Here is a 27,449-nt window from a genome sequence, read left to right as displayed (position 1 = left end):
GAAAGCCAAGCTTGGGACTGAGAGCAACTTCAGAGCAAAGGGAAAATACTTAACTAAACATCTGAATGGAAATGGCTTCCCCAGCACTGGAAAGGTGGTCCCCCTTCAATGGACGAGGTGGGACAGCTGGGCATGGTGGCTCACACCTGTAATCCCACCACTTTGGGAGGCCAAGGCAGGCGGATCACGAGGTCAGGAGATCGAGACCATCCTGGCTAACACGGTGAAACCCTGTCTCTACCAAAAATACAAAACATTAGCCGGGCGTGGTGGCACATGCCTGTAATCCCAGCTACTCGGGAGGCTGATGAAGGAGAATTGCTTGAACCTGGGAGGCGGAGGTTGCAGTGAGCCAAGATCGTGCCACTGCTACTCTAGCCTGGGTGACAGAGGGAGACTCCGTCTCAAAAAAAAAAAAAAAAGATGGTGTGACAAGAGCATAAAGGACCACTGGACTCAGGAGCAAAGGGGTCAAGAAACTTGCTTCACTAGCAGAGATACTAGGAGCGAGGGATGGGGAATGTCTGTGGTTTGTCCAGGCAATGGGACCACAGGCAGGCCAAGATGGCGCCCGTGCCCAAGCACAGCACTGACACAGCTGAACATCATCCGACCTGAAGGGATAAGGACAGAAGACGAGGGGCCATCCTCCATCTCTATTCCTATACACCCATTGTATAAAATTCCAGAACCAAGGCACACACAATAAGGCAAGTGTGGCGGGGGGCTTTAAAAGACGAGTTTAGGTTTCCTACTAATCTAGTGAGATAACTCAAAAATAGAAATTAGGTGAAATTATAGATAAAAATCATTATAACTTTTAAAACTCTGGGTTGTAAAATAACATAAATACTTGATATAGTAAGTGTTCCACCACTTTTTTTTTTTTTTTTTTTTGGAGATGGAGTCTCGCTCTGTCACTAGGTTGGGGTGCAGTGGCGCAATCTCGGCTCACTGCAACCTCCGCCCCTGGGGTTCAAGCGATTCTCCTGCCTCAGCCTCCCGAGTAGCTGGGACTACAGGCGCCCGCCACCACGCCCAGCTAATTTTTGTATTTTTAGTAGAGATGAGGTTTCACCATGTTGGCCAGGCTGGTCTCGATCTCCTGACCTCGTGATCCACCCGCCTGGGCCTCCCGAAGTGCTGGGATTACAGGAGTGAGCCACCGCACCCGGCCAGTGTTCCACCACTTTTTAAAAAAGATTGTATGCTCCACGTGGGAGGGGAATGGGAGCCTTTCACTCACTGTGTGGTTCTGGCACATACAGAGGCTCCCAATAAGAAGGTCGAATAAATTGATACTTTTGTGATACTGCTTTCTTTATTGTACCAAAGACAAAATAATTCTGGGTAGTATTAGACCTTGATTTTTTTTAACTCTGTGAGTAGAAATAAGAATTTCAACTATTCATTTAAAGAGCACCTACTGTTTTCTAGGAGGTCAAGGCTTGGATTTGTCTTGGATGAAGGAGTCTGCCTGTGTTTTGGTAACCTGTCCCAGTGGGTTTTTAAGTGTGCCTAATGTACAGCAAATACTTCGATCTAAAACAGAAGTTTGAGAAGCTGAAGCTTAGCTGAAGCACATAAAAAGTCAACTTGCTGGGAGATAGAGTTGCATCTCTGAAGATTATGTTTACTCTAAAAAAAAGGTTTCTTAAGTGTAGATTTATAGCTGCTCTGTGCCTATGCATTATTATTTTTGGAAGCTGTGGACTTGTAGTAGCTTAGGCAGTTGCCAGCAGGAGATCAGAGTTGAGAGCTTGGAGGTGGCCTAAAGACGATTAGCCCTGGCCATCAGGTCATCCTGGAAAATACTGTGAAAAGGCACTGGACGTTTGATTCTACACATAGTTGTATTCAAGATTGAATAAACTAGGCCAGGCATGGTGGCTAACATCTAGAATCCCAGCACTTCGGGAGGCTGAGGTGGGTGGATCACTTGAGGTCAGGAGTTCAAGACCAGTCTGGCCAACATGGTGAAACCCCTAATCTACTAAAAAAAAAAAAAAAACCCAAAATTAGCCAGGCATGGTGGCGCACACCTGTAGTCCCAGCTACTCGGGAGGCTGAGACAGGAGAATCGCTTGAACCAGGGAGGTGGAGGTTGCAGTGAGCTGAGATCGTGCCACTGCACTCCAGCCTGGGTGACAGGGTGAGACTCTGTCTCCAAAAATAAAAGATGGAATAACTATATTTTGGATTAAGTACTGATGTCACAAAACTATGTTCTGATTTTTTTCTGGGGGTGTAGGGAGAGGCAAAGGGCAAAGGGCAAGTTGACATTCCTTTTTTGAGATATGGTCTCACTCTGTCACCCAGGCTGGAGTGCAGTGGTACAATCACAGTTCACTGCAACCTTCACCACCCGAGCTCAAGTGATCCTCACATGTCAGCCCCCTGAGTAGCTGGGACTACAGGCATGTACCACTATGTCCGGCTAATGTTTGTATTTTTTGTAGAGATGGGGTTTCGCCATGTTGCCAAGGCTGCTCTCGAACTCCTGGGCTCAAGCGATTCATCTGCCTCAGCCTCCCAAAGTGCTGGGATTACAGGTGTGAGCCTGGCCCACATTCCTATGAATGGGGTCTTCTGTGCAAAGAATGACTATCCCTCTGGTAAGTCACTCGGGAAATGGGCAGTCCTGGGGCAGGAAAGGAGGTCATGGAAGACCTCTCCTCAGCCTTGTGCAGGGCCTGAACCTTGGGCAGAAGGGCACTTCTGAGAGGGCCAGGTGGTCTCTCAGGCCTGGAGGCAGCCTGGGAGCTGGACAGAGAAGGGCTGGGTTGGGTATATCTGTGAACGGGGTTGGACATGAGTATTTGGAGAGCATATATGTATGTATATTGTGTGGCCCCAGAATTACCAGGTATAGATTGTATCTTCTGTCAATTAAACACCTTTTTTCCTGTTATGCTAGAAGCAGCAATTTTATAACATGTAATAGGGCCATGTATTTTTCAACACAGTGATCAATCACACTGCATATTTGAATGTGGCAGATGTGATTAGTTCCATTCTGTGTGAGAGAGGTCTCCAGGAGACATTTATTCTGAAACAGGATGGGTCCCCAGCCGATTATGTCCTCCCATTTAGAGAGTGTATTGCCAATAAATTCAGCAGATGGAGGGCTGGATGTTGATCTAGTCAGGCTTACCAACATGTGATGATTCACTCAGAAGCTTTGTGAAATACTCCTTCATGACAATTACTAAGACCGACTGTTTAAATTCCTCTGACCATCAACATGGAAGCGATCCAGAAGAACAGGGTTTTGCTGAGTAACGAGGGGAACATATAGATAATCTCTAATATACTCATGTCCTTGGGGCCAGTCTGTGGTACCTAATTTCAAGTTGTCTAAACTTTAGCTCCTTCTTATCTCTAAGCTTCAGGATGTCCTGCAAACACAGCCAATCTGCCTCGGCTGTCACAGCAGGGGGCTAAAGGGCAGGGCCCATGATTCAGAAGGAATTCAGCAGAGACAAGAGTGGGCGGATGTGGTGGCCGCTGAATGGCAGGAGATAATGGGTCCAAGGATGCAGCGTTGGTTGAGCTATCAGTGACTGAGGAATGATTAATGAAACATGTAAACATTCCCCAGAGAATTCCCAGAAATACACAGAGAGCAGGACTTGGTAACAGACTTTCCTCTCTGAAGACAAGTAAACTGCATATTAAAGCGGACTGTGATCTCATAGACTGATGAAATTTGAAACACTTAAGCTACATATGCTGCTTCTGGGTTATGTGTTCTGTGTCATATCTTAGGTAAGTACTACAATGTTTTAAGTACCATAGACTTATGATGTGTTTTACTATCTGGGGGGCCTAGTTCTTCATATTTTCCTTCTACCTCTTTTTATTACTACTTTACTTTTCTTTCCTTTTCACAAAAACTTTCAGTAGGAAAAACTTTCACTAAAAAAGAGAAGAAGGAAAGGGAAATCACAATTATTGTAAATGCTTAAAGCACATAAACCTGTGCAAACTTGGAAAAATTAAACTATTTATTTTTGTTTTTTTTAACTTTTTTTTGAGACGGAGTCTCGCTCTGTCATCCAGGCTGGAGTGCAGTGGCACAATCTCAGTTCACTGCAACCTCTGCCTCTCAGGTTCAAGCAATTCTCCTGCCTCAGCCTCCAGAGTAGCTAGGATTACAGGCGTGCGCCACCACGCCCGGCTAATTTTTGTATTTTTAGTAGAGACAGGGTTTCACCATGTTGGCCAGGTTGGTCTTGAACTCCTGACCTCGTGATCTGCCTGCCTCAGCCTCCCAAAGTGCTGGGATTATAGATGTGAGCCACTGTGCCTGGCCCTGAAAAATTCAACTATTAACAGAAGCTTATAGCTGCAGCATGAAGGCAGAATTTCATGTTTTGCTGCAGAAAACGTGGAAAAAAATGGAGGCTAGGATTTGATCAGTACATGAGGCCTCTGAGTTGAGTACTGGAGTGGAAAGGACTCTTCTGGATATTTTACTTCCTTTTGAACTCTCCTTATCTTTGTACTTTCTTTTCTCCCCTTAGTTTTACTTTCCACCCTGAGGCCTAGAGAATGAGATTTTCTTTGCTAAGTGGGTGGTATTGCAAAATGGGAACTATTCTATTCAAAGCTGGTTCTAGGAGTGTTTTGAAGTCGATGAACTTTCCCTCAGCCTGCCTTTCTGAAATTTGTTCTTTTTTAAAAAAATGGTTAATTCACTTTTTTCCTAATGTAGCTTATGTTCTTCTACTTTCTTACTTGCTTAGGATCAACATCTGCTCTTAAGAAAACACTTACTTTTTTCTTTTCTTTTTCTTTTTTTTTTTAGACAGAGTCTTGCTTGCTTAGTAACCCAGGCTGGAGTGCAATGGCGCAATCTTGGCTCACTGCAACCTCTGCCTCTTGGGTTCAAGCGATTCTCCTGCCTCAGCCTCCTGAGTAGCTGGGATTATAGGTGTCCGCCACCACACCTGGCTAATTTTTGTATTTTCAGTAAAGATGGGTTTCGCCATGTTGGCCAGGCTGGTCTCAAACTCCTGACCTCAAGTGATCCACCCATCTCGGCCTCTCAAAGTGCTGGGATTATAGGTGTGAGCCACCACACTGGCTGGAAAATGTCTACTTTCAATGATTTATACTTTAATTTTACTTAAAGTCATTTAACCATCTCCAACTTCTGAGACCTATGTAGAACTCCCCATTTTTTCCCTGAGTTAAAAGAATTTCAGGTATTAATAGAGAAGATTAGCGTGGCCCCTGCACAAGGATGACACACAAATTTGTGAAGTATTCCATATTTTATAAAATAATTTTTAAAAAAAGAATTTCAGGTGTCTGGGAGTAGGAGGTGCTTTCTTGGGGCATCTAAAATTATGATAAGTAGGCTGGGCACAGTGGCTCACGCACGTAATCTCAGCACTTTGAGAGGCCAAGGCGGGCGGGTCACCTGAGGCCAGGAGTTCAAGACCAGCCTGGCCAACATGGTGAAACCCTGTCTCTACTAAAAATACAAAAGTAAGCTGGGCGTGGTGGCAGGAGCCTGTAGTTCCAGCTACTTGGGAGGTTGGGGCAAGGGAATCGCTTGGACCTGGGAGGTGGAGGTTGCAGTGGGCTGAGGTTGCCCCACTGCACTCCAGCCTGGGCATCAAAGCGAGACTCCATCTCAAAAAAATAGATAAAATAAAATAAAATAAAATAAAATAAAATAATTACAAGTAAGGGGCTAATTTTGCACTTCAATACAAGAGGATAAAGAAACCAGAGTGCTCAAGTCTATACTTATTTTTGATAGTCTTGTTTGTTGTTATATTTTTCTTACATTTCCATTGACTCAGTGCCTAACCAAAGCAGTTTAGATAAGCAGGGCATTATAGGTGAAAAGCTACAAGTTTGAAAGACAGGTGTACAAATCTTCATTTAGTATCTAACTAGCTCTGACAGAAGTCTTTTTACCTTTTTGGACCCAGCTTCCTTTTTCAGACAATACATCTTTGATGATCGAAAACAACAACAACCTGATAAAGTTCCTTGTAGTTCTAAGAGCCCAATAGTCCAGAATACAAGTCTCTATTATGTTCTTCTCTGGATAAAAGAACTTGTGGACTTTATAACATAATCCAAGAATGAAGAAAAAAAAAAAACCATAACCTACCTTTAGGAACAAAAAAGGGCACATAGCAGGAAGCTGAAATACAGAACGTCTTCTGAGAACACAGAGAACATTTAGCAAAAAGTGGAAAATCTGACAACACTGTACAGTCGCAGTCTTCCTCTCCATAACAATAATTTTTTCTCCTCTCACTAAAATAGAGCGATTTTTATTGTCACAAGCACATGTGTATTACTGGCAATAAGGATATAGCTGTATAGGACACCTCCTTGAACATCTTCTTTATTTTAAGATTCAGTTAGGGGGAAATGACTAGTTTCCCAGCACTTTCTTGTTGCCAAGGATACCTGTCATCCACATCCAGAGCCTGCAGGTTACACTCAGGGACTCTTGCCAGCTCATGAATAATATCGCTGAAGCCCGCTGCCGCTGCGATATGTACACATGTCTTCCCACTCTCATCATCATAGTTGATTATGGACGGCCCCTGGTGATGGCTCAGAATGATGGAGCACAGAATCCTATTTCCACTCTGGAAAAGAGAGTCAAAGAAAGCCCATTATATACAATCCAGTGTTCTTCTCTGTCTAGGCATGTTAAGATAAAAATACAAAGGAAAAAAGGGAAAGAAAGAAAGAAAGAAAAAAGATGAAAAGAGAAAAGGAAATGGAAAAAAAAGAATAAAAATACATTCTATCTAAGCTCTCCAACAAGTGTCCACTTGTCTCAAGTCACTGCAGAGATTTTTGTCTCCCACAGGAGCTAAATTGTCTTCCATAACTAGTGAACGAAAGATGGATTGAAATTAAATACAGGTGCAATGGACTGACGTCAGAGCTAGAGTGATGGATAGGCCACCTAGACAACAACTTGCTCATTAGGTCTGATCATTTGTGTCCCCATTTGCTGTAGAGGCTGACCACCAAGAAACTGACAGAGCTCATCTTAATGTTAAAGAAGTGACTATGATGAGTACTGACTAGTGGCGCAATGATGCATTTAAAAAGCTTGTTTCTGGGTAGGGCCAAGGAGCAGGGGGCTGAGAATTTGTGCCAGGGAGGCTGGGAAGCAGAACTGTCTGAGCAGAGGCTACAATCTTGTATCAGACTTCGTTTACAAAAACAATTAAAAGATAAAGTGAGAATTTGCAGATGGGGACTACAGAACATTATGCCTTAAGCACAGGGTCCCATCTGAGTACCAGACCCTCTATAGCTGCACTGGTTACATATCCATAAAGCAATCTCTGGCTACAAACTTTTTCTTTCTCTTCCTATCATCTTCCCTTTTGCGTCTTCTTCCTCCATCCATCTTTCCTTTGTCTAACAATGATTTTAAATAACTTTGACCCATTGTTTATATTCTATGGCATGCCTGTCCTTAGAAGTCAGCTAAAGCTTACTTAGGTGACTTAGAAGTCACCTAAAGCTTAGGTGAGCACCCCTATGCTTTCATGCCTTTATCAACTTTTCTATGTTTGTTTCACTTCATGCTAGTTAGACATACATCGAAGGAGTCTGAAATACATTTTAGATAGTCAAGAGACACTTTTCTTTAAAAGCAGTAGCCATTCAATAAGGAAAATAGAAGCAAAAAGAGTGTCAGCACAACAATTCTTTTTTGTTTACAATTTCCTGGAAGAGTAAAGGAATTCAAGCTGTCAAGGTGGTTCAAAGGCCAAAACACCCTGTTCATAGTTTCCCCTCTTGGTAGAAGAAGAAGCATTAAGTGCAGATGGAGAAAACAAAACCCCACACTCGTACTCTCTTCCTTTCGCCTCCCTCGCCCCTGGGGTGGAGTCATTCTGGAAGTGGTAAACTGAAATAGAGGCTGCTGCTTCTGGGATCCTGCCAGCCAGTCCCAGGCAGCAGGTCTCTTGGCAGCTGGGGTACTGTCGACAGCCTCTCTGGATAAGTAAAGACAGACTCCACACCTTTACTCTTTTCCTTTTGTCCTAAATTCTCCAAACAATTCCTTTGTCTCTATACCTGAATCTCACTTATAGCACCATCGTTTGTATTTTACTTTTCTTTATAAGAAGATCCTCCCAGGAAGAATGGTGACAACTGTGTTTACTGTGTGATCGTCTGGGCCTGGCACCTTTCTAAGCCATTTCATGTACTAACTCATGAACAACAATCCCACAAGGTTCGTACTATTATTGTCCTCATATTGTACAGGAGAAAATGAAGGCATAAGGGATTAAGAAATTTGCCCTCTGTCACGGCTGAGAATGAGCAGATCCAGGATTGACTGTGGAGGCATTGGACTTCACCACTATACTATTCTGTCTGTGATTAAAAAGAATGGTCTATTAATTGGATCCTGCATGTTCATACTGGAGGAACTAAAGTGAAAACTGTTTAGACCTACATCAGTACCAGTGACATGTGCCTCGCCAACTGAGACCTCCTTTACAGTTAATCTTTGGGTACTTTAAGAGTTTCTCCTAGTAAGGTTTCCATGGTGCACCCTCAGGAGAATTTCAGGGAGCCTTAGAAAACACTAGTTTGTAAGTCAAGGCCCTGGATCACTTGCCTCCTGGTGACAGAATTCCCTTCTTAACAATCTAGACTGTGTGTCAGCCAAAAATATGCTTAGGCCTGGGAGGTAGGGAAAGTCACAGAGACCAGGAGACACTAGACAAGAAGAAATGGGATTGTGGTCCGGGTGGGTCCTTAGGAAGAATCGAGAGTAGGTTTACATTGGATAGAAATGTTATTAAATAGGGAAAGAAACAGTATTGTACATATCCTATTCTTAAGGAGCTCTAGAATTCTACACTGAGTTGCCAGATGATGATTGTGAGTTTGTTTTTGTTGTATTTATTTGTTTTTGTTCATGAGTAATCCATAACGTTGCCTTCATGTATTCTGAAAATGATTGGGAACTGAGTCCTAGTCATTTTCTCTTTACCTGTCATGAGTGGGGAGAGTTGGGGAAGCCTGACTCATAAGAAGACTTGCCAAGAAGAAAGTCGAGTTAATGTGTAATAATTTTGCTATGGGCAGATTGATAAAACAACAACAACAATAAGATCTCAATATCCTAACTGTAGACATTCTAGGTGACCTTCAAAGGAGTCTAGTGGGCGATTTAGGACTAGTTGCTTATTTGCTAACATATGTCTAAAGAATATGTTCTATGGTGGTTTCTTCTTGGCAGGAACTCCAATCTCCTTCCTTCTCTTGAACACTGGGATGTGTTTGCATTGCTTGTCTTGTGATGGTGACCATATAAAGCAGAGGCCAGTGCTTTAGCCTCTGTGTTGCAGCCGCTTATCCCTCCTAAAAAGCTGGGAGGTTTTGTGATGTGAGAAGATGATCCTGGCTCATCGGTTGGAGCCAGACATGTTAGACTAGAATGGAGACAAAAGGAACATCTAGAGTCTATTCCATGTGAATGTTTGAGGGTTGAGGGTCTGGGGCTAACTACAGAAAGAAACGTGCCTAATATCCCTGGCTTAGAATCTGGACTGCCTTCATGGTTAGCCCCTTTGGACCAAGCTTTTAGTTGGCCTGGACTCCAGAGGCTGCCAAGCCCAAAAGCCTGGGGCTGCCTCTTCTGGAGAGAGAGCAGAAGATAGAAATAGTGGGAGGGGGAAAAGGTATCTTTTTGAAATATACCAGAGCACTCTGTTCTTCTTAATAAAGTCTGTCCTCCGGAGAAACTAGTTAACCAGAGCCTAATCTACTGAGGTTTTATCAGAGCCTAATTGACCTTAGGGAAGAAAAGTGTTCAACTCCATCTAGCTCTAGCTTTCCACATGGGAGCAGAACAATACCCAACTCCAGCCCACTCTAGCTATCCTGTCCCACCTAAGAAGGGGAAAAAACATCCTGAGAATCACTTGGAATATTCACATTCCAGAGGCATAGGTTCACTAAAAGACAGGGACCAAATCATAGGATGATATAGTACATTTCTCTTCCCCCCATACTTCACCATTACATTACTAAAGCGCTATTTACAGGAGTTCCTCTTACCCACTACATCATGTCTGGCCATCGAGAAAAAATTATAAAGCATGCCAAAAGGTGAATAACACAATATCTACAGAGCAAGCATCAGTTCCAGACATGGCAGGGATATGCGAATTATCAGATAAATAATTTAAGGCAACTGTGATTAATGTGCTAAGGGCTGTAAATGGATAAAGTGGACAACATGTCAGAACAGATGGGCGATGTAAGCAGGAAGATGGAGATCCTAAGAGAGAACCAATAATAAATGCTGGAGATAAAAAACACTGGGATGGAAGTGAAGAATGCCTTTGATGAGCTTATCAGTAGATTGGACACAGCTGAGGGAAGAGTCTCTGTGCTTGAGAAGATCTCAATGTAAACCTCCAAAACTGGAAAACAAAAAGAACAAAGACTGAAAAAAACAGAACAGAATATTCAGACTGTGAGAGAACTACAAAAGGTGTAACATATAGGCAATAGGAATACCAGAAGGAGAAGAGAAAAAGGAACAGGATAAATATTTGAAACAATAATAACAACTGAGAATTTTACCAAAAAAATTGTTAGACACAAAAACTCAGAGAACACCAAGCAGGATAAATGCCAAAAACAACAACAAAAAAACAACAAAACAAACAAAAAACCCTATGCCTAGGCATATTATTTTCCAATTACAGAAAACCAAAGATAAAGAAAAAGTCCAGAAGGAATCCAGAGGAAAAGAACACCTTACCTATAGAGGAGCAAAGAGAAGGATTACCTCTGATTTCTCAGAAACCATACAAGCAAGAAGAGACTGGAGTGAAATACTTAAAGAGTTGAGAAAAGCCTCCCATCAACAAGAATTCTGTACCTTATGAAACTGTCCTTCAAAAGTGAAGGAGCAATAAATACTTTCTTAGATAAACAAAAATTGAGGGAATTTGTTACTGGTAGACCTGCATTGCACTAGATGTTAAAAGTAGTTTCTTGACTGGTGCGGTGGCTCATGCCTGTAATCCCAGCATTTTGGGAGGCTGAGGCAGGTGGATCACCTGAGATCAGGAGTTCGAGACCAGCCTGATCAATATGGAGAAACCCGGTCTCTGCTAAAAATACAAAAATTAGCCGGGTGTGGTGGTGCGTGCCTGTGATCCCAGCTACTCGGGAGGCTGAGACAGGAGAATCACTTGAACCCAGGAGGCAGAGGTTGCGGTGAGCCGAGATCGCGCCATTGCACTCCAGCCTGGGCAACAGAGCAAGACTCTGTCTCAAAAAAAAAAAAAAAAAAGTAGTTTCTTAGAAGAGAAGAAAAATGATATAGGCCAGAAACTCTGATTTATGTAAAGAAAAGAAGAACGCTGAAGAAGGAATAAGTGAAGGTAAAATAAAAACTTTTATTTTTTATTGTTAATTAACCTAGGAGATAATAGTTTGTTCAAAATACTAACAGCTACAATGTATGCTAATGCATCTATCTTTATATCTATATACGTATATATAAGCTTATGTATGCTTATATATAAGTAAAATGAATGACAGCAATCATACTAGGGACAGGTGGAAGGAATTAGAATCATTTAGTTATTATAAAGTATTCGCACTACCCATGAAGTGGTATAGTGTTATTTTGAAGTGGATTTTGATTAGTTGCAAACATACTTGGGTATACTCTAGGGCAATCACTAAAAAAGTAAAAAAGGAAGTATAACTAATATGCTAAGAAAAGAGAGAAAATGGAATAATACAAAATGCTAATTAAAACCACAAAAGGTGGAAAAAGAGTAGAAGACAAAAATAGGAACAAAGAATAAGGGCATGGGCGGATCACAAGGTCAGGAGATCGAGACCATCCTGGCTAACACGGTGAAACCCTGTCTCTACTTAAAATACAAAAAAAAAAAAAAAAAAAAAAATTAGCTGGGTGTGGTGGCGGGCGCCTGTAGTCCCAGCTACTCAGGAGGCTGAGGCAGGAGAATGGCGTGAACCTGAGAGGCGGAGGTTGCAGTGAGCAGAGATCGTGCCACTGCACTCCAGCCTGGGTGACAGAGTGAGACTCTGTCTAAAAAAAAAAAAAAAAAAAGAATAAGGGCAGCAAATAGAAAACAGTAACAAATATGATCTATGTTACTCTAACTATATGAATAATCACTCTGAACATCAATGGTCTAAATGTACCAATCAAAAGACAGAGATTGTCAGGGTGGATAGAAAAATAAGACCCAACTATATGTTGTCTATAAGAAACCCACTTTAAATATAATGACACATATAGATTAAAAGTGAATGAGTGGTGAAAGATTTACCATGAAAACACTAACCAAAAGAAAGCAGGAGTAGCTATATATTATAATTCTAGACAGAGCAGACTACAAAACAAAGAAAGTTGTTAGGGATAAAGAAGGGTATTACATAATGATAAAGAGGTCAGTTCTCCAAGAAGACATAACGATCCTTATGTACCGAACAACACAGCCTCAAAATATGCGAGGCAAAACCTGATAAAGCTGCAAGAAGAAACAGATGAGTCCGCTTTATAGTTGAAGACTTCAACATCCCTCTATCAGAAATGGACAGATCCAGAAAGCAGAAAATCAGTAGGAATATTGTTGAACTTAAAAATACAATTAATTGGCCGGGCACGATGGCTCATGCCTGTAATCCCAGCACTTTGGGAGGCTGAGGCAGGCAGATCACAAGGTCGGGAGTTCGAGACCAGCCTAGCCAACATGGTGAAACCCCATCTCTACTAAAAATACAAAAACTAGCTGGGCATGGTGGTGCATGCCTGTAATCCCAGCTACTGGGGAGACTGAGGTAGGAGAATGGCTTGAACCCAGGAGGCGGAGGTTGTAGTGAGCCGCGATTGTGCCACTGCACTCCAGCCTGGGTGACAGAGGCAGACTCCGTCTCAAAAAAAAAAAAAATACAATTAATTAATTGGATACAATTGATGTCTACTGACTACTTCATCTAACAGCAAAATACACATTTTTAACAAGCTCACATGGGACCTTCACCGAGATAGACTACAGTCTGGGCCATAAAACAAACCTTAACAAAAGTGAAAGAATAGAAATCATACAATGCAGGCTTTCAGACCATGGTAGCATTAAACTATAAATCAATAACAGACAACTGGAAAATTTCTGAACATGTGGAGATTAAGCAATATAAGTAACACATGGTTCAAAAGAAGAAATTGCAAGATAAATTAAAAAAATACTTTGAACAAAAGGAAGATAACATCAAAATTTGTGGGATGTAGCAAAAACAATTTCTCAGAAGAAAATTTACAGCATTGAATGTATATATTAAAAAAGAAGAAAGATCTAGAATCAATTATATAAGCTTACATCTTAGGAAGCTAGAAAAAGAAGAGCAAATTAAATCCAAAATAAGCAGAAGAAAAGAAAAAATAAAAATTAGAGAAGAAATCAATGAAGTAGAAAACAGAAAATCAATAGAGAAAATCAATGAAACCAAAAGCTGGTTCTTAGAAAAGATTAATAAAAGTGATAAGCCTCTAGCCAGGCTAGAAAAAAACTGAGGGACACAAATTACTTAATATCAGAAATGAAAAAAGGTACTTCACTACAGATCCCATGGACATTAAAAGAATGATGAAGAAATACTTTAAACAACTCTATTTTCACAACTTGATAGCATATTTGAAATGGACCAATTCCTTAAAAGACACAATCTACCAAAACACCCACAAGGAGAAATAGATAATCTGAATACGTTTATGTCTATTAAAGAAACTGAATAGGTTGGGCGCGGTGGCTTACGCCTGTTATCCCAGCACTTTGGGAGGCCGAGGCAGGTGGATCACCTGAGGTCAGCAGTTCGAGACCAGCCTGGCCAACATGGCGAAACCTGGTGTCTACCGAAAATACAAAAAATTAGCCTGGCGTGGTGGCAGGCGCCTGTAATCCCAGCTACTTGGGAAGCTGGGGCAAGAGAATTGCTTGAACCCGGGAGTTGGAGGTTGCAGTGAGCCGAGATCGTGTCATTGCACTCCAGCCTGGGTGACAGAGTGAGAGACTCTGTCTCAAAAAAAAAAAAAAAAAAGATATAAATTGAATAAATAATTAATAACCTTCTAAAATGGAAATATGAGGCTCAGAGGTATTCACTGGTAAATTTTACCAAACATTCAAGAAAAATATAACGGTTTTTTAAGAATCTCTTTCAGAAGATAGAAGCATAGGGAACTTCCTAACTCTTTCTATCAGTCAGTATCACCCTAATACAAAACAAAACAAAGATATTATAAGAAAACTATAGACCAATAACTTTCATAAAGATAGATGTAAATGTCCTCAACAACATATTAGTGAATAGAATCTAGCAACGTAAAAAAAGAATTATACATCATGGTCAAATAGGATTTATCCAAGGTATGCAAGTGTAGCTCAACATTTTCAAATCAATTAATGTAATCAACCACATCAGCAGGCTAAAGAAGAAGAATCACATGGTTGTATCAATAGATACAGAAAAAGTATTTGAGAAAATCCACCACTTATTCATAATAAAAACTCTCAGTAAACTAGAGAAGAACTTCCTAAACTTGATAAAGAGCATCTATAGAAAACCTATAGCTAACATCATACTTCAAGGTGAAAAATGAGAAGCTTTCCAACTAAGATCAGGAAGAAGGTAAAAATGTCTCACAACTTTCCTTCCTTCCTTCCTTCCTTCCTTCCTTCCTTCCTTCTTTCCCTCCCTCCCTCCCTCCCTCCCTCCCTCCCTGCCTGCCTGCCTTCTTCTTTCTTTCTTTCTTTCTTTCTTTCTTTCTTTCTTTCTTTCTTTCTTTCTTTCTTTCTTTCTTTCTTTCTTTCTTTCTTCTTTCTTTCTTTCTTTCCTTCTTTCTTTCTTTCCTTCTTTCTTTCTTGACAGGGTCTCACTCTGTTGCTTAGGCTGGAGTGCAGTGGTGTGATCTTGGCTCACTGTGACCTCCGCCTCCCAGGTTCAAGCGATTCTCCTGCCTCAGCCTCCCGTGTAGCTGGGACTACAGGCATGTGCCACCACACCCAGCTAGTTTTTGTATTTTTAGTACAGGCAGGTTTTTGCCATTTTGCCAGGGTGGTCTTGAACTCCTGGCCTCAAGCAATCTGCCTGCATCGGCCTCCCAAAGTGCTGGGATTACAGGCGTGAGCCACTGTACCCGGTTCCACAACCTCTTTTCAATATTATACTCAAAGTTCTAGTTAATGCAATAAGACAAGAACAGGAAATAAAAAGAATGCTGATTGGGAAGGAAGAAATAAAACCGTCTGTTTTCAGATCACATGACTATCTATGTATAAAATCTGAAAGAATAGACAAAAATAGCTCTGAAACTAAGAAGCAATTATAGCAAGATTTCAGGATACAGGCTAATATACAAAAGTTGATCATTTTTCTATATACTAGCAATGAGCAAATAGAATTTGAAATTAAAAATACAATACCATTTACATTAGCACCCCCCAAAATTAAATAGTTAGGTACAAATCTAACAAAATGTGATACAAGAGCTATATGAAAAAATCTATAAAAGTGTGATGAAAAACATCAAAGAACTAAATAAATGGAGATCTTCATATGGTAAGGGTAAGAGCAAAATAAAAATTATAAAAATAAATAAATAAATGGATATTGCATGTTCATGGTTAAGAAGACTTAAAATTGTTAAGATATCAGTTCTTCAAAATTTGATCTATAGATTCAATATAGTCCCTATCGAAATACCAGAAACTTATCTTGTAGATATCAACAAACTGATTCCACAGTTTATATGGAGAGGCAAAAGACAGAATAGTCAACAAGATAGTGGAGAACAAAGTTGGGTGACTGACACTACTCAACTTTAAGACTTACTATAAAGCTACAGTAATCAAGATAGTGTGATATTGGCAAAATAATAGACAAGTAAGTCAACGCAACAGAATGGACAGCCAAGAAACAGACCCACATAGTCAACTGATATTTGACAAAAGAGTAAAAGCAATACAATAAAGAAGAGGTAGTTGTTTCACCAAATGGTGCTGAAACAACTGGACATCTACATGCAAAAAAGTAAACCTAGACACAGACCTTATACCTTTCACAAAATTGACTCAAAACTGATCACAGACCTAAATGTAAAACCTAAAATTAGGCCGGGCAAGGCGGCTCGTACCTGTAATCCCAGCACTTTGGGAGGCTAGGGTGGGAGGATCACTTGAGTCCCAGAGTTCAAGACCAGCCTAGGCAACATAATGAAACCTCATCTCTAAAAAAAATACAAAAAATTACCTAGGCATTGTGGCATGTGCCTGTAGTCCCAGGTACTCAAGAGGCTGAAGTGGAAGGATCACTTGAGACCAGGAGGTCCAGGCTGCAGTGAGCCGTGATTATGTCACTGCACTCCAGCCTGGATGAGACAGAGTGAATTCTAAAATTATATAAGAATTCCAGGAGATGCCCTTTCCCTAAGTGGCCTCAGCTAATCTGTGAAAATGATTCGCTCTTCACTTGATCCAGAGAGCCCCACAAAATCATGCAAATCAAGAGGTTCAAGTCTTCGTGTTCACTTTACGAACACTTGTGAAACTGCCCAGGCCATCAGGGTAGGCATATATGAAAAGCCACAAAGTATCTGAAAGATGTCACTTTACAGAAACAGTGTGTACCATTGTGACGTTACAGTGGTGGAGTTGGCAAGTGTGCCCAGGCCAAGCAGTGGGGCTGGACACAAGGTCGGTGGCCCAAAAAGAGTGCTGAATTTTTGCTGCACATGCTTAAAAATGCAGAGAGTAATGCTGAACTTATGGGTTTCGATGTAGATTATCTGGTCATTGAGCATATCCATGGGAACAAAGCACCTAAGATGTGCCCCTGGACCTACAGAGCTCATGGTCGGATTAACCCATACATGAGCTCTCCCTGCCACACTGAGATGATCCTTACTGAAAAGGAACAAAATGTTCCTAAACCAGAAGAGGAGATTGCCCAGAAGAAAAAGATATCCCAGAAGAAACTGAAGAAACAAAAACTTATGGCACGAGAGTAAATTCAGCATGAAAATAAATGCAATTAAAAGTAAAAGAAAAAAAAAAGAATTCCAGGAGATAACAGGAGCAAAATTGAGATGACCTTGGGTTTGGTGATGACTTTTAGATACTGAAATAATAATCCATGGAAGAAAAAATTGATAACCTAGATTTCATTAAAATCAAAAACTTCTCTGTGAAGGACACTGCCAAAAGAATAACAAGATAAGCCCCAACCTAGAAGAAAATATTTGTAAAAGATGTATCTAATAAAAGACTATTGCCAAAATATGCAAAGAACTCCTAAAACTCAACAGTAAGAAAACAACAATGATATTTAAATGGGCAGAAGATCTTTATAGATAGCTCACAAAGAAAATTTGCAGATGACTAATAAGCCCATGAAAAGATGCACCACATCATATGCCATCAGAAAAACACAAACTAAAACAACCATGAGATACCACAGTGCATTGATTAGGAAGGCTAAAATCCAGAACACTGACAATACCAAACGCTGGTGAGGATAATGAACAACAGGAACTCTCATTCACTGCTGGTGGAAATGCAAAATGGTACAGCCACTTTTGAAGACAGTTTGGTGGTTTCTTTCTTTCTTTTTTTTTTTTTTTTGAGACAGAGTCTTACCCTGTCACCCAGGTTGGAGTGCAATGGCGCAATCTTGGCTCACTGCAACCTCGGCCTCCCAGGTTCAAACGATTCTCCTGCCTCAGCCTCCCGAGTAGCTGGGATTACAGGCACCCACTGCCATGCCCAGCTAATTTTTGTATTTTTTAGTAGAGACAGGGATTCACCATGTTGGTCAGGCTGGTCTCAAACTCCTGATCTCATGATCCGCCCGCCTTGGCCTCCCAAAGTGCTGGGATTACAGGTGTGAGCCAACGTGCCTGGTCATTTTGGTAGTTTCTTACAAAACTAAACATACCTTTATCATAGATCCAGCAACTGTGCTCCTTGATATTTACCCAAAGGAACTGAAAACTTATGTTTACACAAAAAGCTGCACACAGATGTTTATAGTGGTTTTATTCATAATTGGCAAAGCTGGGAAGCAACCAATATGTCCTTGCATAGATGAATGGATAAATAAACCTTGGTATATTCATGTAATGGAATATTAACCAGTGCTAAAGAGAAATGAGCTATTAAGTCATGAAAAGACATGGAGGAAATGTAAATGCATATTACTAGACAATTTGAAAAAGCTACATACAGTACAATTCCAATCATATGACATTCTGGAAAAGGCAAAACTATGGAGACAGTAAAAAGATCAGTGGTTGCTAGGGATTAGGGTAAGGGTGGAAAGAATAAGGGGAGCTCAGAGGATTTTTAGGGCAATGAAGGTATTCTGCATGATACTTTAATGATGGATACATGTCATTATACCTTTGTCCAGTTCCACAGAATGTACAATATCAAGAGTGAAGCTTATGGTAAACTATGGACTTTGGGCATTGATGACCTGTCAGTGTAGGCTATCAGTTGTAACAAATGTACCACTGTAGTGGGAGATGTTGGTAACGGGGGAGGCAATTTATTGTCAGTGGGGCGGGGGGGCAGAAGATATTAATATGTGACATATTTCTGCAATCTTCCTCTCAGTTTTATTGGGTACTTAAAACTGCTCTAGAAAACTAAAGTCTTTACATGAAATGTTTTTTTCCACAGAGAGAAAGAACCCAATAAGCCATTAACCCCATTGGCCTGAGATGAATAAATTTATTGGAGTGAATTCAATGAACACCTCTTTAGGGACCTACGGTTCACAAAGCTCTGTTCTGGGTGTTGAGACATTTGGATGAATAAGGCACGTTGCCCTTAGGTCCACAGTCTAGAAGGGAAGACACAGGCACCTCACCAATTTTAACAAAGTTCTAGAAGTAACGTGGAGGGAAGAATTTGGAAAGGGAGCTCAACAAAGAAGGTGACACTTAGTTGGGCTTTGAGAAATAAGAAAGAATAAGCAGATATTCTGTAGGCAGAAGGAATGATGCAGGGAGTGCAAGAAGAAAGAAGCATTTTACCCAAATGGAAGAGCATGACAGCAGGGGAGAGAGAAGGAATCTGTATGATGTATTGTGAGGATTACTAATATTCCAGTGTGATTAGAGCCAAGATTACGTGAGCTTGAGAGGAAAGGTCAGGGGTGGGGAACCAAGGACCAACAGTGACCATAATTGTTTTGGTATAATAATAGCTATGTTAGTACATGTCTTTGTGATTTGTTGGAAGAGCTCTGTAAGAATAGATTGGAAGGCCAAGTGTGGTGGCTCATGCCTGTAATCCCAACACTTGGGAGGCCTGGGTGGGAGGATCTCTTGAGTCCAGGAGTTCAAGACCAGCATAGGCAACATGGTGAGACTTTGTCTCTACTTTAAAAAAAAAAAGCCAGGCATGGTGGTGTGTGCCTGTAGTCCCAGCTACTAGGGAGGCCGAGTGGTAGAATTGCTTGAGCCCAGGATTAAACTTAGTTTCCCTAGTAGGCCTACTGTTTCCAATCTTTACTGCTTTGTTTATTTTGGTGAAATGCAAAGGCCTTATTATTTCAATGAACTATAGCTTTAAATGTGATCTCATTATATGGTCCAAGAGAAAAGCAGGAAATTCAGAAAAAGGAATAAATGACAACGGGAAATAGACTCATTCGTATGGAAAAACTCGAAAACGAGCACAATGCTAGCCCTGTGTTATAAATGAACAAGAAGTCTAAAGAAGGCAAGTGTAATAATGATTTCAGCTGACATTTGGAATTACCCTCAGTCTTTGCAGTGTAAATGGCAGAGTACACCACTTCTGAATTTTACTGCTAACCATAGGGAAGGAGAATGCACAATTTCTCCAGAGCCAGGGTTCTTAGCCTTTTGTGGGTAGTCACTGTTCCTCATTGAGGAGGTCAAGAAAGTTGTGGACTCCTTCCTCAGAAAAATGAATGCAAACATGTTCACACACCATATATACAGTATTACATACAATTGTAGGGGTTCTAGAGGGACCTATCTTTTAAATCTTTTTGCCTCCAATGCAAGACACATAGTGGATGCTCAAGAAGTATTTATTTAGTGATTGAGTAAATAAATGAACAAGGCATTATGCTTATACAATCATGGTCAAAATGCAAACATCTCCAATAGTAGGTAAAGTATTAGCATCCATTAATATGAATTCATTTATCATAGTGCTTCTAAACCCTAGCTGCATATTACAGTCTTCTATGGAAAGGAGGGAGCTTTAAATAATGTATGTGTGGCTGGGCGTAGTGGTTCATGCCAGTAATCCCAGAGCTTTGGGAGGCTGAGGCGGGTGAATCAGCTGAGGTCAGGAGTTCGAGACCAGTCTGACCCATGTGGTGAAACCCCATCTATACTAAAAATACAAAAATTAGGCAGTCGTGGTGGTGTGTGCCTGTAATTCCAGCTACTTAGGAGCCTGAGGCAGGAGAATTGCTTGAACCCGGGAGGCAGATGATGCAGTGAGCCAAGATCGCACCATTGCACTCCAACCTGGGCAATAGAGTAAGACTCCATCTCAAAAAATATATCTATATATATATGTGTGTGTGTGTGTGTGTATGTGTGTACATGCATGCACACACAGTTTTTTGTTTTTGTTTTTTATAGAGATGGAGTCTTGCTATATTGCCCAGGTTAGTCTTGAACTCCTGGCCTCAAGTGATCCTCCTGCCTCGGATTCCCAAAGAGGTGAGATTATAGCCACAGCTCCCAGCCAATACAAATATTTTTTTTAAGAGCCCAGGGTCTCACTGCGTTACACAGCTTGGTCTCAAACTCCTGGGCTCAGGTGATCCTCCTGCCTCAGTCTCCCGAGTAGCTGGGATTATAGGCACATGCCATTATGCCCAGCTCCAGTTTTGAAAAATATTGGTGGCTGGGCCCCACCCCAGAACAACTGAATGAAAATCTAAGAGGTGAGGCCTGGACGTGAGTATTGTTTAAAAGCTCTTCAGATTATTCCATTGTGCAGACAGGGCTGAAATCAATGTAGTAGGTTAAAAGCTGTGACATTCAGTAGAGACAAAGAGTATGGGAGCTTTCAGGTAGCTGAACATGTGGAGGTTTCTGGAGGGTGGCACACCCAGAGAGGGCATGGAAGCTCCATGCCTGTTCCCCCATACCCTTGCCCTACCTGTCTGTTCATCTTCATCCTTTGCTATATAATTTATAACGAACTGGTAAACATAAAAAAAAGAGAAAGAATATGAAGGCATGGGTATAGTAACTAAGTTTCCTGTGGAGAAAATCAGGAACCCTAATAAAAATGACCATTTCGTCCAATTACATAGTACGTTACATATCACTATCATATGCATGGTCTCATTCTGACCATGCATACCCTTATCAAAGATACCTTTATCAGTTAAGCCAAGCAAGTGTTGACTTGCCTTAGATCAAGCCCAAGTGTATTAATGCAAACTCAGATATTCAGAGTTGAGTAGGTTGTTCTTATGATTTTGCCAAAGTGCCTCTTAAAGGATAAGAACAGGGATTCCCGGCCGGGTGCAGTGGCTCACGTCTGTAATCTCAACACTTTGGGAGGCCGAGCGGGGCGGATCACGAGGTCAGGAGTTCAAGACCAGCCTGGCCAACATGGTGAAAACCCATCTCTACTAAAAATACAAAAATTAGCTGGGCATGGTGGTGTGTGCCTATAATCCCAGCTACTCGGGAGGCTGAGGCAGGAGAATTGCTTGAACCAGGACCCGGGAGGCGGAGGTTGCAGTGAGCTGAGATCACACCACTGCACTCTGGCCTGGGCTACAGAGTGAGACTCCATTTCAGAAAACAAAACAAAACTAAACAACAACAACAAAAACCCAGCGATTCCTACCCTGTGAGGGCCCAGCGGGGGTCTGGGAATCTGTTGTTTTACAAGCACTGCTGGTGATTCCATTGCAAGGCCAGGTCTAAGACAGCAGCTCTACACTGGGGCTGGGATGGTGGAAGGGGGATGCATGTCAGTCAGAATTACCTGGGGAGGTTTTTCAAAATGCACATGCATCCTGGATCTAGGGAATCAGAATGCAGTGGTGTTGAGGTGACTATGTAGAAAGTGCCTGCTTCTGGTGCCACTTTCATCTCAGCTGAGAACCAACACATGAGGAGCTTCCTGGGAGCCCAGCCAGGTTCCTCTGTGGCCACTGCTACAGTGGTGACCCCTGACCAGCCAGAGGCCAGCCCCAGGGCATGGAGTCCTGGGCAGAGACTGGCAGCGATGGTGGCAGGGCAGGTGATTAGATACTGAAAGTATGTAGGAGGGTGCTATGGGCAGGTGGAGATGACAAAACAAGCCTTGCTCACTGCATAGCTTTGCAGAGAAACTGGTGCAGAGAAACTGAAGCCAAGGTTAGAGGGATGAAAACAGAGCAGTTTCCAGATCACTTCTGTTTTCCCCTTACATCAGGCACACATGTCAATCCTGAAAGTCCCAGGTGCCCACTTCTGCTGTACTTGGCACATGGAAATGCTGACTGAAACCAGTCAGGGCAGCAGAAACTATTCTCACAGGGTCCTGGCAGTAGCTCAGACAGGTGCCCTTTCTGGGCCAACAGAAATCAACTGTGGGGGTGTCTGTGCTGAAGACAGAGACGGGCTGGCAAGTTTATGCAAAGGATGCTCTCCTTGAAAAAAGGAATAGATAACTTTTAGTTAATAATTTCCCTTGAAAATAGAAAGCACTTGGTTACACATTAGTGATTATTATTCTTTCACCTTACTCTTGGTTTTGCCCTCTCTGGACAATAGATTTCTTGAGCCTATTCTGATTTGTTTGGTTGTGTGTATTGACGTGGACTCCCTTACGTGATAGTGATGCAGGGTCATGAGCCACTACTTTCACTGTCGGGTGTAGAATTCAGGATCACCTGAAATGACTCTGCTGGGGAGGATTTGGAAGCAAGAAGAGAGTCAGAGAGTCATGGTTCAAAGACTTTGAAGGCATTTTCCCAGCAATTCTTTGAAGGTTTACTCTGGGACACAGTAAGCCAGTAGCAAACATTGAGATGGAGAAAGAAAGAGAGAGAATGAGAGGGGTATGTGTGTGTCTGTGTGTGCCACCCAAGGCAGGCTCTGCTTGATATTTTATAACTACTCCCCTTTGCATCTTGGCAGGATTTCTTTTCAACAAGTGGTGGAGCTGAATGAAGAGCTGAAACCTCCATCTTTAAAGTTTGATCTACTCAGAAAATTGTTAACACTGCTTTCCACCATTTAAACCTGAGACCAGGCCACAGGTCAATTTCTCACCTGGACTGCCCAGTGGAGAGCGGTTTTAAAGTCTTTATCCACAAGGGAGGGGTCTGCCCCCTTCTTCAGCAGCATTTGTGTGTGTTGAGGCTGGTTGTGGAAAGCCGCCCAGTGGAGTGGTGTCATTCCCTGCAAAACAACAGTCAGAGAGGACAGAGATGAGCACAGGCTCCCAGGAAGAAAACTGGAGCTCACACTTTCTCCTCAGGCCTGGGGGCCATCACCAGATGCGTTGGTTGTTTCCTGCTGGTTCATTCATTCATTCATTAATCCATTCATTCCACAGATGTTTATTGTGTGTCTGCTTTGTGCCAGGCAAGCAGTTGTTCAGGATACAAAAGTTAATAAGGTAAATGAGATCCTTACCCTCATGGAAATTGCTCTGTGGTAAAGGAAGGCAGATATTAAATGCACAAAAACATGTCAAACAATCTTCCAGATTGATAAATACTATGAAGAATGCACATAGGATGCTGGTGAGAGAGTAACTAAGGGTGGAGGGACTGTTCTAAACAGGCCTCTGTGAGAAGAAATGGAGGAAGAGGACAGCCAACACCAAGCACAGAGGCAGAGAGTAAGTTAAAGGAAGGCCTCTGTGACTGGAGTGCAATCCCCCACCACCAGGGCAGGGGTGCTGTCTGTTTTCCTCTATCTCTAATGCCTAGGCTAAAGGCTGGAGAAATAGCTGTTGAATGAACGAAGGAGGTAGGAGGGGAAGAGAGCAATGTGAAATGAGGTTGCAGAGGGAGGCAGGGGCTGATCCTGGGAGGGTGGGATGGGGGATAACTGTCTCTGCATAACACATTTGGATTTTATTCTAATTCAGTGGAGAGACAATGAAGGATTTTAAGCAGGTATTGGCATGATCAGATGTACACTGTTTAGAGGAAATCACTGTGGCAGCTTGGAGGACAGAGCTGGATAAATGAATGGTGAATCCCAGCTTCTTTCAGTGTTCAGGGTCATATGGGTTAGGTATAATTTAACATTAAGTGAGCTTATGCTGAGAAATGGTGGCCAAAAAGAGCCAGCGTTATCTGAGCGTATATATGATGAAAAGATTGGCTCTTCTCCTTGCTCACTCATCTCAATTCCATGAAATGTATCTAGAATGAATTGAAATGAAGATGCCTGATAAAGGGGGCAAAGGGCATGGGCAGCTTTGAAGACTCTCTTTCTATAGTTATCTCTGCTGATAGCATAAAGCTAGGAGACAACACCTTGGCTTTCTCTGTTCCTTCCAGGGTGAGCTGCATGGAGAAGATGGGCCTCAGCCTAGACAGGAGCACATTAATAATAGCGCAGAGCTAATATTTATTGATCTAGAGACCTGTATGAGTTCTTTTATCTATTGTCTCACTTAATCCTCCAAACAACCTTCTGGAGTAAGTACTGTGGTGATGTCTCCTACATGTTCACCAAGCTGTTTCCTCTTCCCCTAGGGCACACAGTCAAACTACATTCCCCAGCCTCCTTGCAGATAGGTGCAGCCACATGACTGAGTCCTTGCCATTGGAATGTGGACAGAGGAGATGGAAACCTTCCCCAGGCCTGGGCTAGAAAAAAAGCCCATGTGGTCCTCCACATCTTCTCTTTTTTCTCATATATCAACAGAATGCAGAGGACGACAAGGCTCTAGAAGATGCTGGAACCATGTGATTGAAAAGCCTGGGTTTCTGATCAATGAGGGAGAATAGGACCACCCTGCCAAACAGCACTGGACTATGATATGAGCAAGAAATAGGCTTTTATTGTGTCAGGCTACTGAGATTTCAAGTCGTTTGCTAGAGCAGTTAGCCAGCTCTGATAGGTGCGATTGTACTTCTCATTTAATAGAAGAGGAAGCTGAGCTCTAGAGAAATTCCTGAGTTTGTGAGTAGGCATGGAACTGAATCTAGGGTTTAAGGTTTGCGGGACACTAGAATTAGAAAATCCCTTCAACCAGTTCCATATTTTAAATTCCTATATTATGGTTTGCTTTCAAGTTTCAAGTATCATATGACAGTGAACCTCCAGAGATACTCTTGAGGATATTTCAAGAAATTGGTTCCATATGAAAAACAATGCTGATATAAAAGCAATGGAACTTCTTATTCTTATTCCAATAGCTGAATATTTACTTGGAAATCAGAATACCTCCGTACATTCTAATTGGTCCTCTTCATTTTTAACTGGGCACGCTGGGGTTAGAAATCTAACACAAGGGAATTACATTTTAAAATTAAATTATATTTTAAAAATAATGCATGGATAGCCCGTTTCCCAGTTCTTAGTCCCATTTGCTTCATTGCAAATGAAGTGATGAAATGAAGTCATTGGCTTCATCACGAAGTGCCAAAACTTTTCAAGTTACTGGAGTGTAAGTTGCATGACAGCAGGGCCTTTGTTTGCCAGTCTGAATTCCTAGATCCTAGAATGGTGCCAGGCACATTATAGATGCTGAGTAAACACTTATTAACTGAACGAATGACTTACTATGCTCCACTGAATTTTTTTTTTTTTTTTTTTTTGAGATGGAGTTTTGCTCTGTCGCCCAGGCTGGAGTGCAATGGCGCAATTTCGGCTCACTGCAACCGCCACCTCCCAGGTTCAAGGGATTCTCCTACCTCAGCCTCCCAAGTAGCTGAGATTACAGGTGCCCGCCACCACGCCTGCCTAATTTTTGTAGTTTTTAGTAGAAACAGGTTTCACCATGTTGGCCAGGCTGGTCTCAAGCTCCTGACTTTAGCAGCCCACCTCAGCCTCCCAAAATGCTGGGATTACAAGAGTGAGCCACTGCACCCGGCCGAATTTCTTCGTAAAAATTTGGCTTTGCTTTTTAAAATCATACACAGAAGAAAGGCAGAACATGACCTCTCCTTTATAGACAATGAACTTGTCTGATATGATCATTGCTACCAACTCATTAGTTGAAACTTGTCAGGATTTTTGATGAGTGCTCCAAACAATCTTGTCCTTTGTACTACTGTACTATCTCACATCCAATTACTAACCAGGCCTAACCCTGCTTAACTTCTGAGGTCAGGTGCGTTCAGGGTGGTTCTGGCCATAGACCACTGCACTGTCAAACGTGAGGTAGATGGCAATGAGTATATGCAGAAGTATGATTTAGAGATGTGGGAATTCAGTGCGAAAATGTGGTTGTGAATTAATCTATGGTAATGCAATGTTAATTATTGTCTCCTAAATACAGTTTCAGGCTTTAAGAGTTATTCTCTTTAAACAACCGCAAGAAAACCCCCCTCAAAACCCAACTCTTGCATAGTTTGGTGAAGGGGTGGGGTGGGAGGAGTGCTATCATTTTTCATACACCTACTTGGTGCCAAGAGCTTTGTATATGCTATCTCATAGAATCTTTACAATGATCCTAAGGGGTTAGTAGTTTTAGGCCTATTTTACAGGCAAGGAAACTGAAATACAGATTAAGTAATTTGCCTAAGGCCATTGACTGAGTCCATGGTAGAGCTAGGGTTCAATACTTGTTTCTCTGACTCTGGAGAAAAAAATGTTCTTTCCACACATCATGGTGGTAGAATTTCATTTTGGGAATGAGCTCAGATGCTAAAAAATTCCTTTCTTTGTAATTGTAGCTGGATTCAAGGTTGTCTTACTTTCTAAAATGATGGTTCTTACTAGTGTAAGGATTGGTACCCTATATTTTTGTTTCATTTGGCATTGCCTCAAGGGTCCTCCTGAAAGTGCAGTTGGCAAATATTTATTTTTGTAAGATATATACACATACATAATACATATTCTCCCACCCAGTTCACCGTCACCACAAAACTTGAGAACATCTTGAAAATAACTGGTGATCCTCTGAATGGCTCCAAATCAAGACCCGAATTACTTCATTACTTTTCTAAATACTTGTGCAATATAAATGGGTTGTGAACACTCAGTCAAGTAAAGGGAAATTTCCTGCCACGTTTTTTTCTTTTTCTTTTTTTCATTTGGGCTGATGAGAAATAAGAATAAATCCTCTTAGAGTTAATAATGTGAAAACCAAAACTTTCAAAAGCAGCTCAAAGGCAGCGGTTGGTATTGCACACTTTATTTAGGAACATTTTCCTACAACTGCTTCCTTCTCCTTTCTTCTTCTTCTTTCTTC

General features: G+C 41.7%; 1 protein-coding gene, 1 non-coding gene and 1 pseudogene across 2 annotated transcripts in view; 2 read left to right on the top strand and 1 right to left on the bottom strand.

Moving 5' to 3' along the window:
• ANKRD55 (ankyrin repeat domain 55) overlaps positions 1 to 27,449 on the bottom strand; it is a 134,010-nt gene that overhangs the window by 20,224 nt on the left and 86,337 nt on the right. Inside the window, exons 7-8 of the mRNA XM_003827381.5 lie at positions 23,342 to 23,470; positions 6,439 to 6,623 (exon numbers count right to left, since the gene is read on the bottom strand). Coding sequence (XP_003827429.2) covers positions 6,439 to 6,623; positions 23,342 to 23,470 — 314 coding nt within the window. The remainder of the gene's footprint in view (positions 1 to 6,438; positions 6,624 to 23,341; positions 23,471 to 27,449) is intronic.
• On the top strand, positions 5,174 to 5,283 carry LOC112439917 (U6 spliceosomal RNA). Its single transcript, XR_008625523.1, has one exon. It is a non-coding gene; the product is annotated as a U6 spliceosomal RNA (small nuclear RNA).
• Positions 16,026 to 17,382, top strand: LOC106634781 (large ribosomal subunit protein uL22-like; annotated as a pseudogene).

This window comes from Pan paniscus, chromosome 4, assembly GCF_029289425.2.
Source record: "Pan paniscus chromosome 4, NHGRI_mPanPan1-v2.0_pri, whole genome shotgun sequence".
NCBI classification, from domain to species: Eukaryota; Metazoa; Chordata; class Mammalia; order Primates; family Hominidae; genus Pan; species Pan paniscus.
This window is presented reverse-complemented; position numbering and strand designations above follow the sequence as displayed.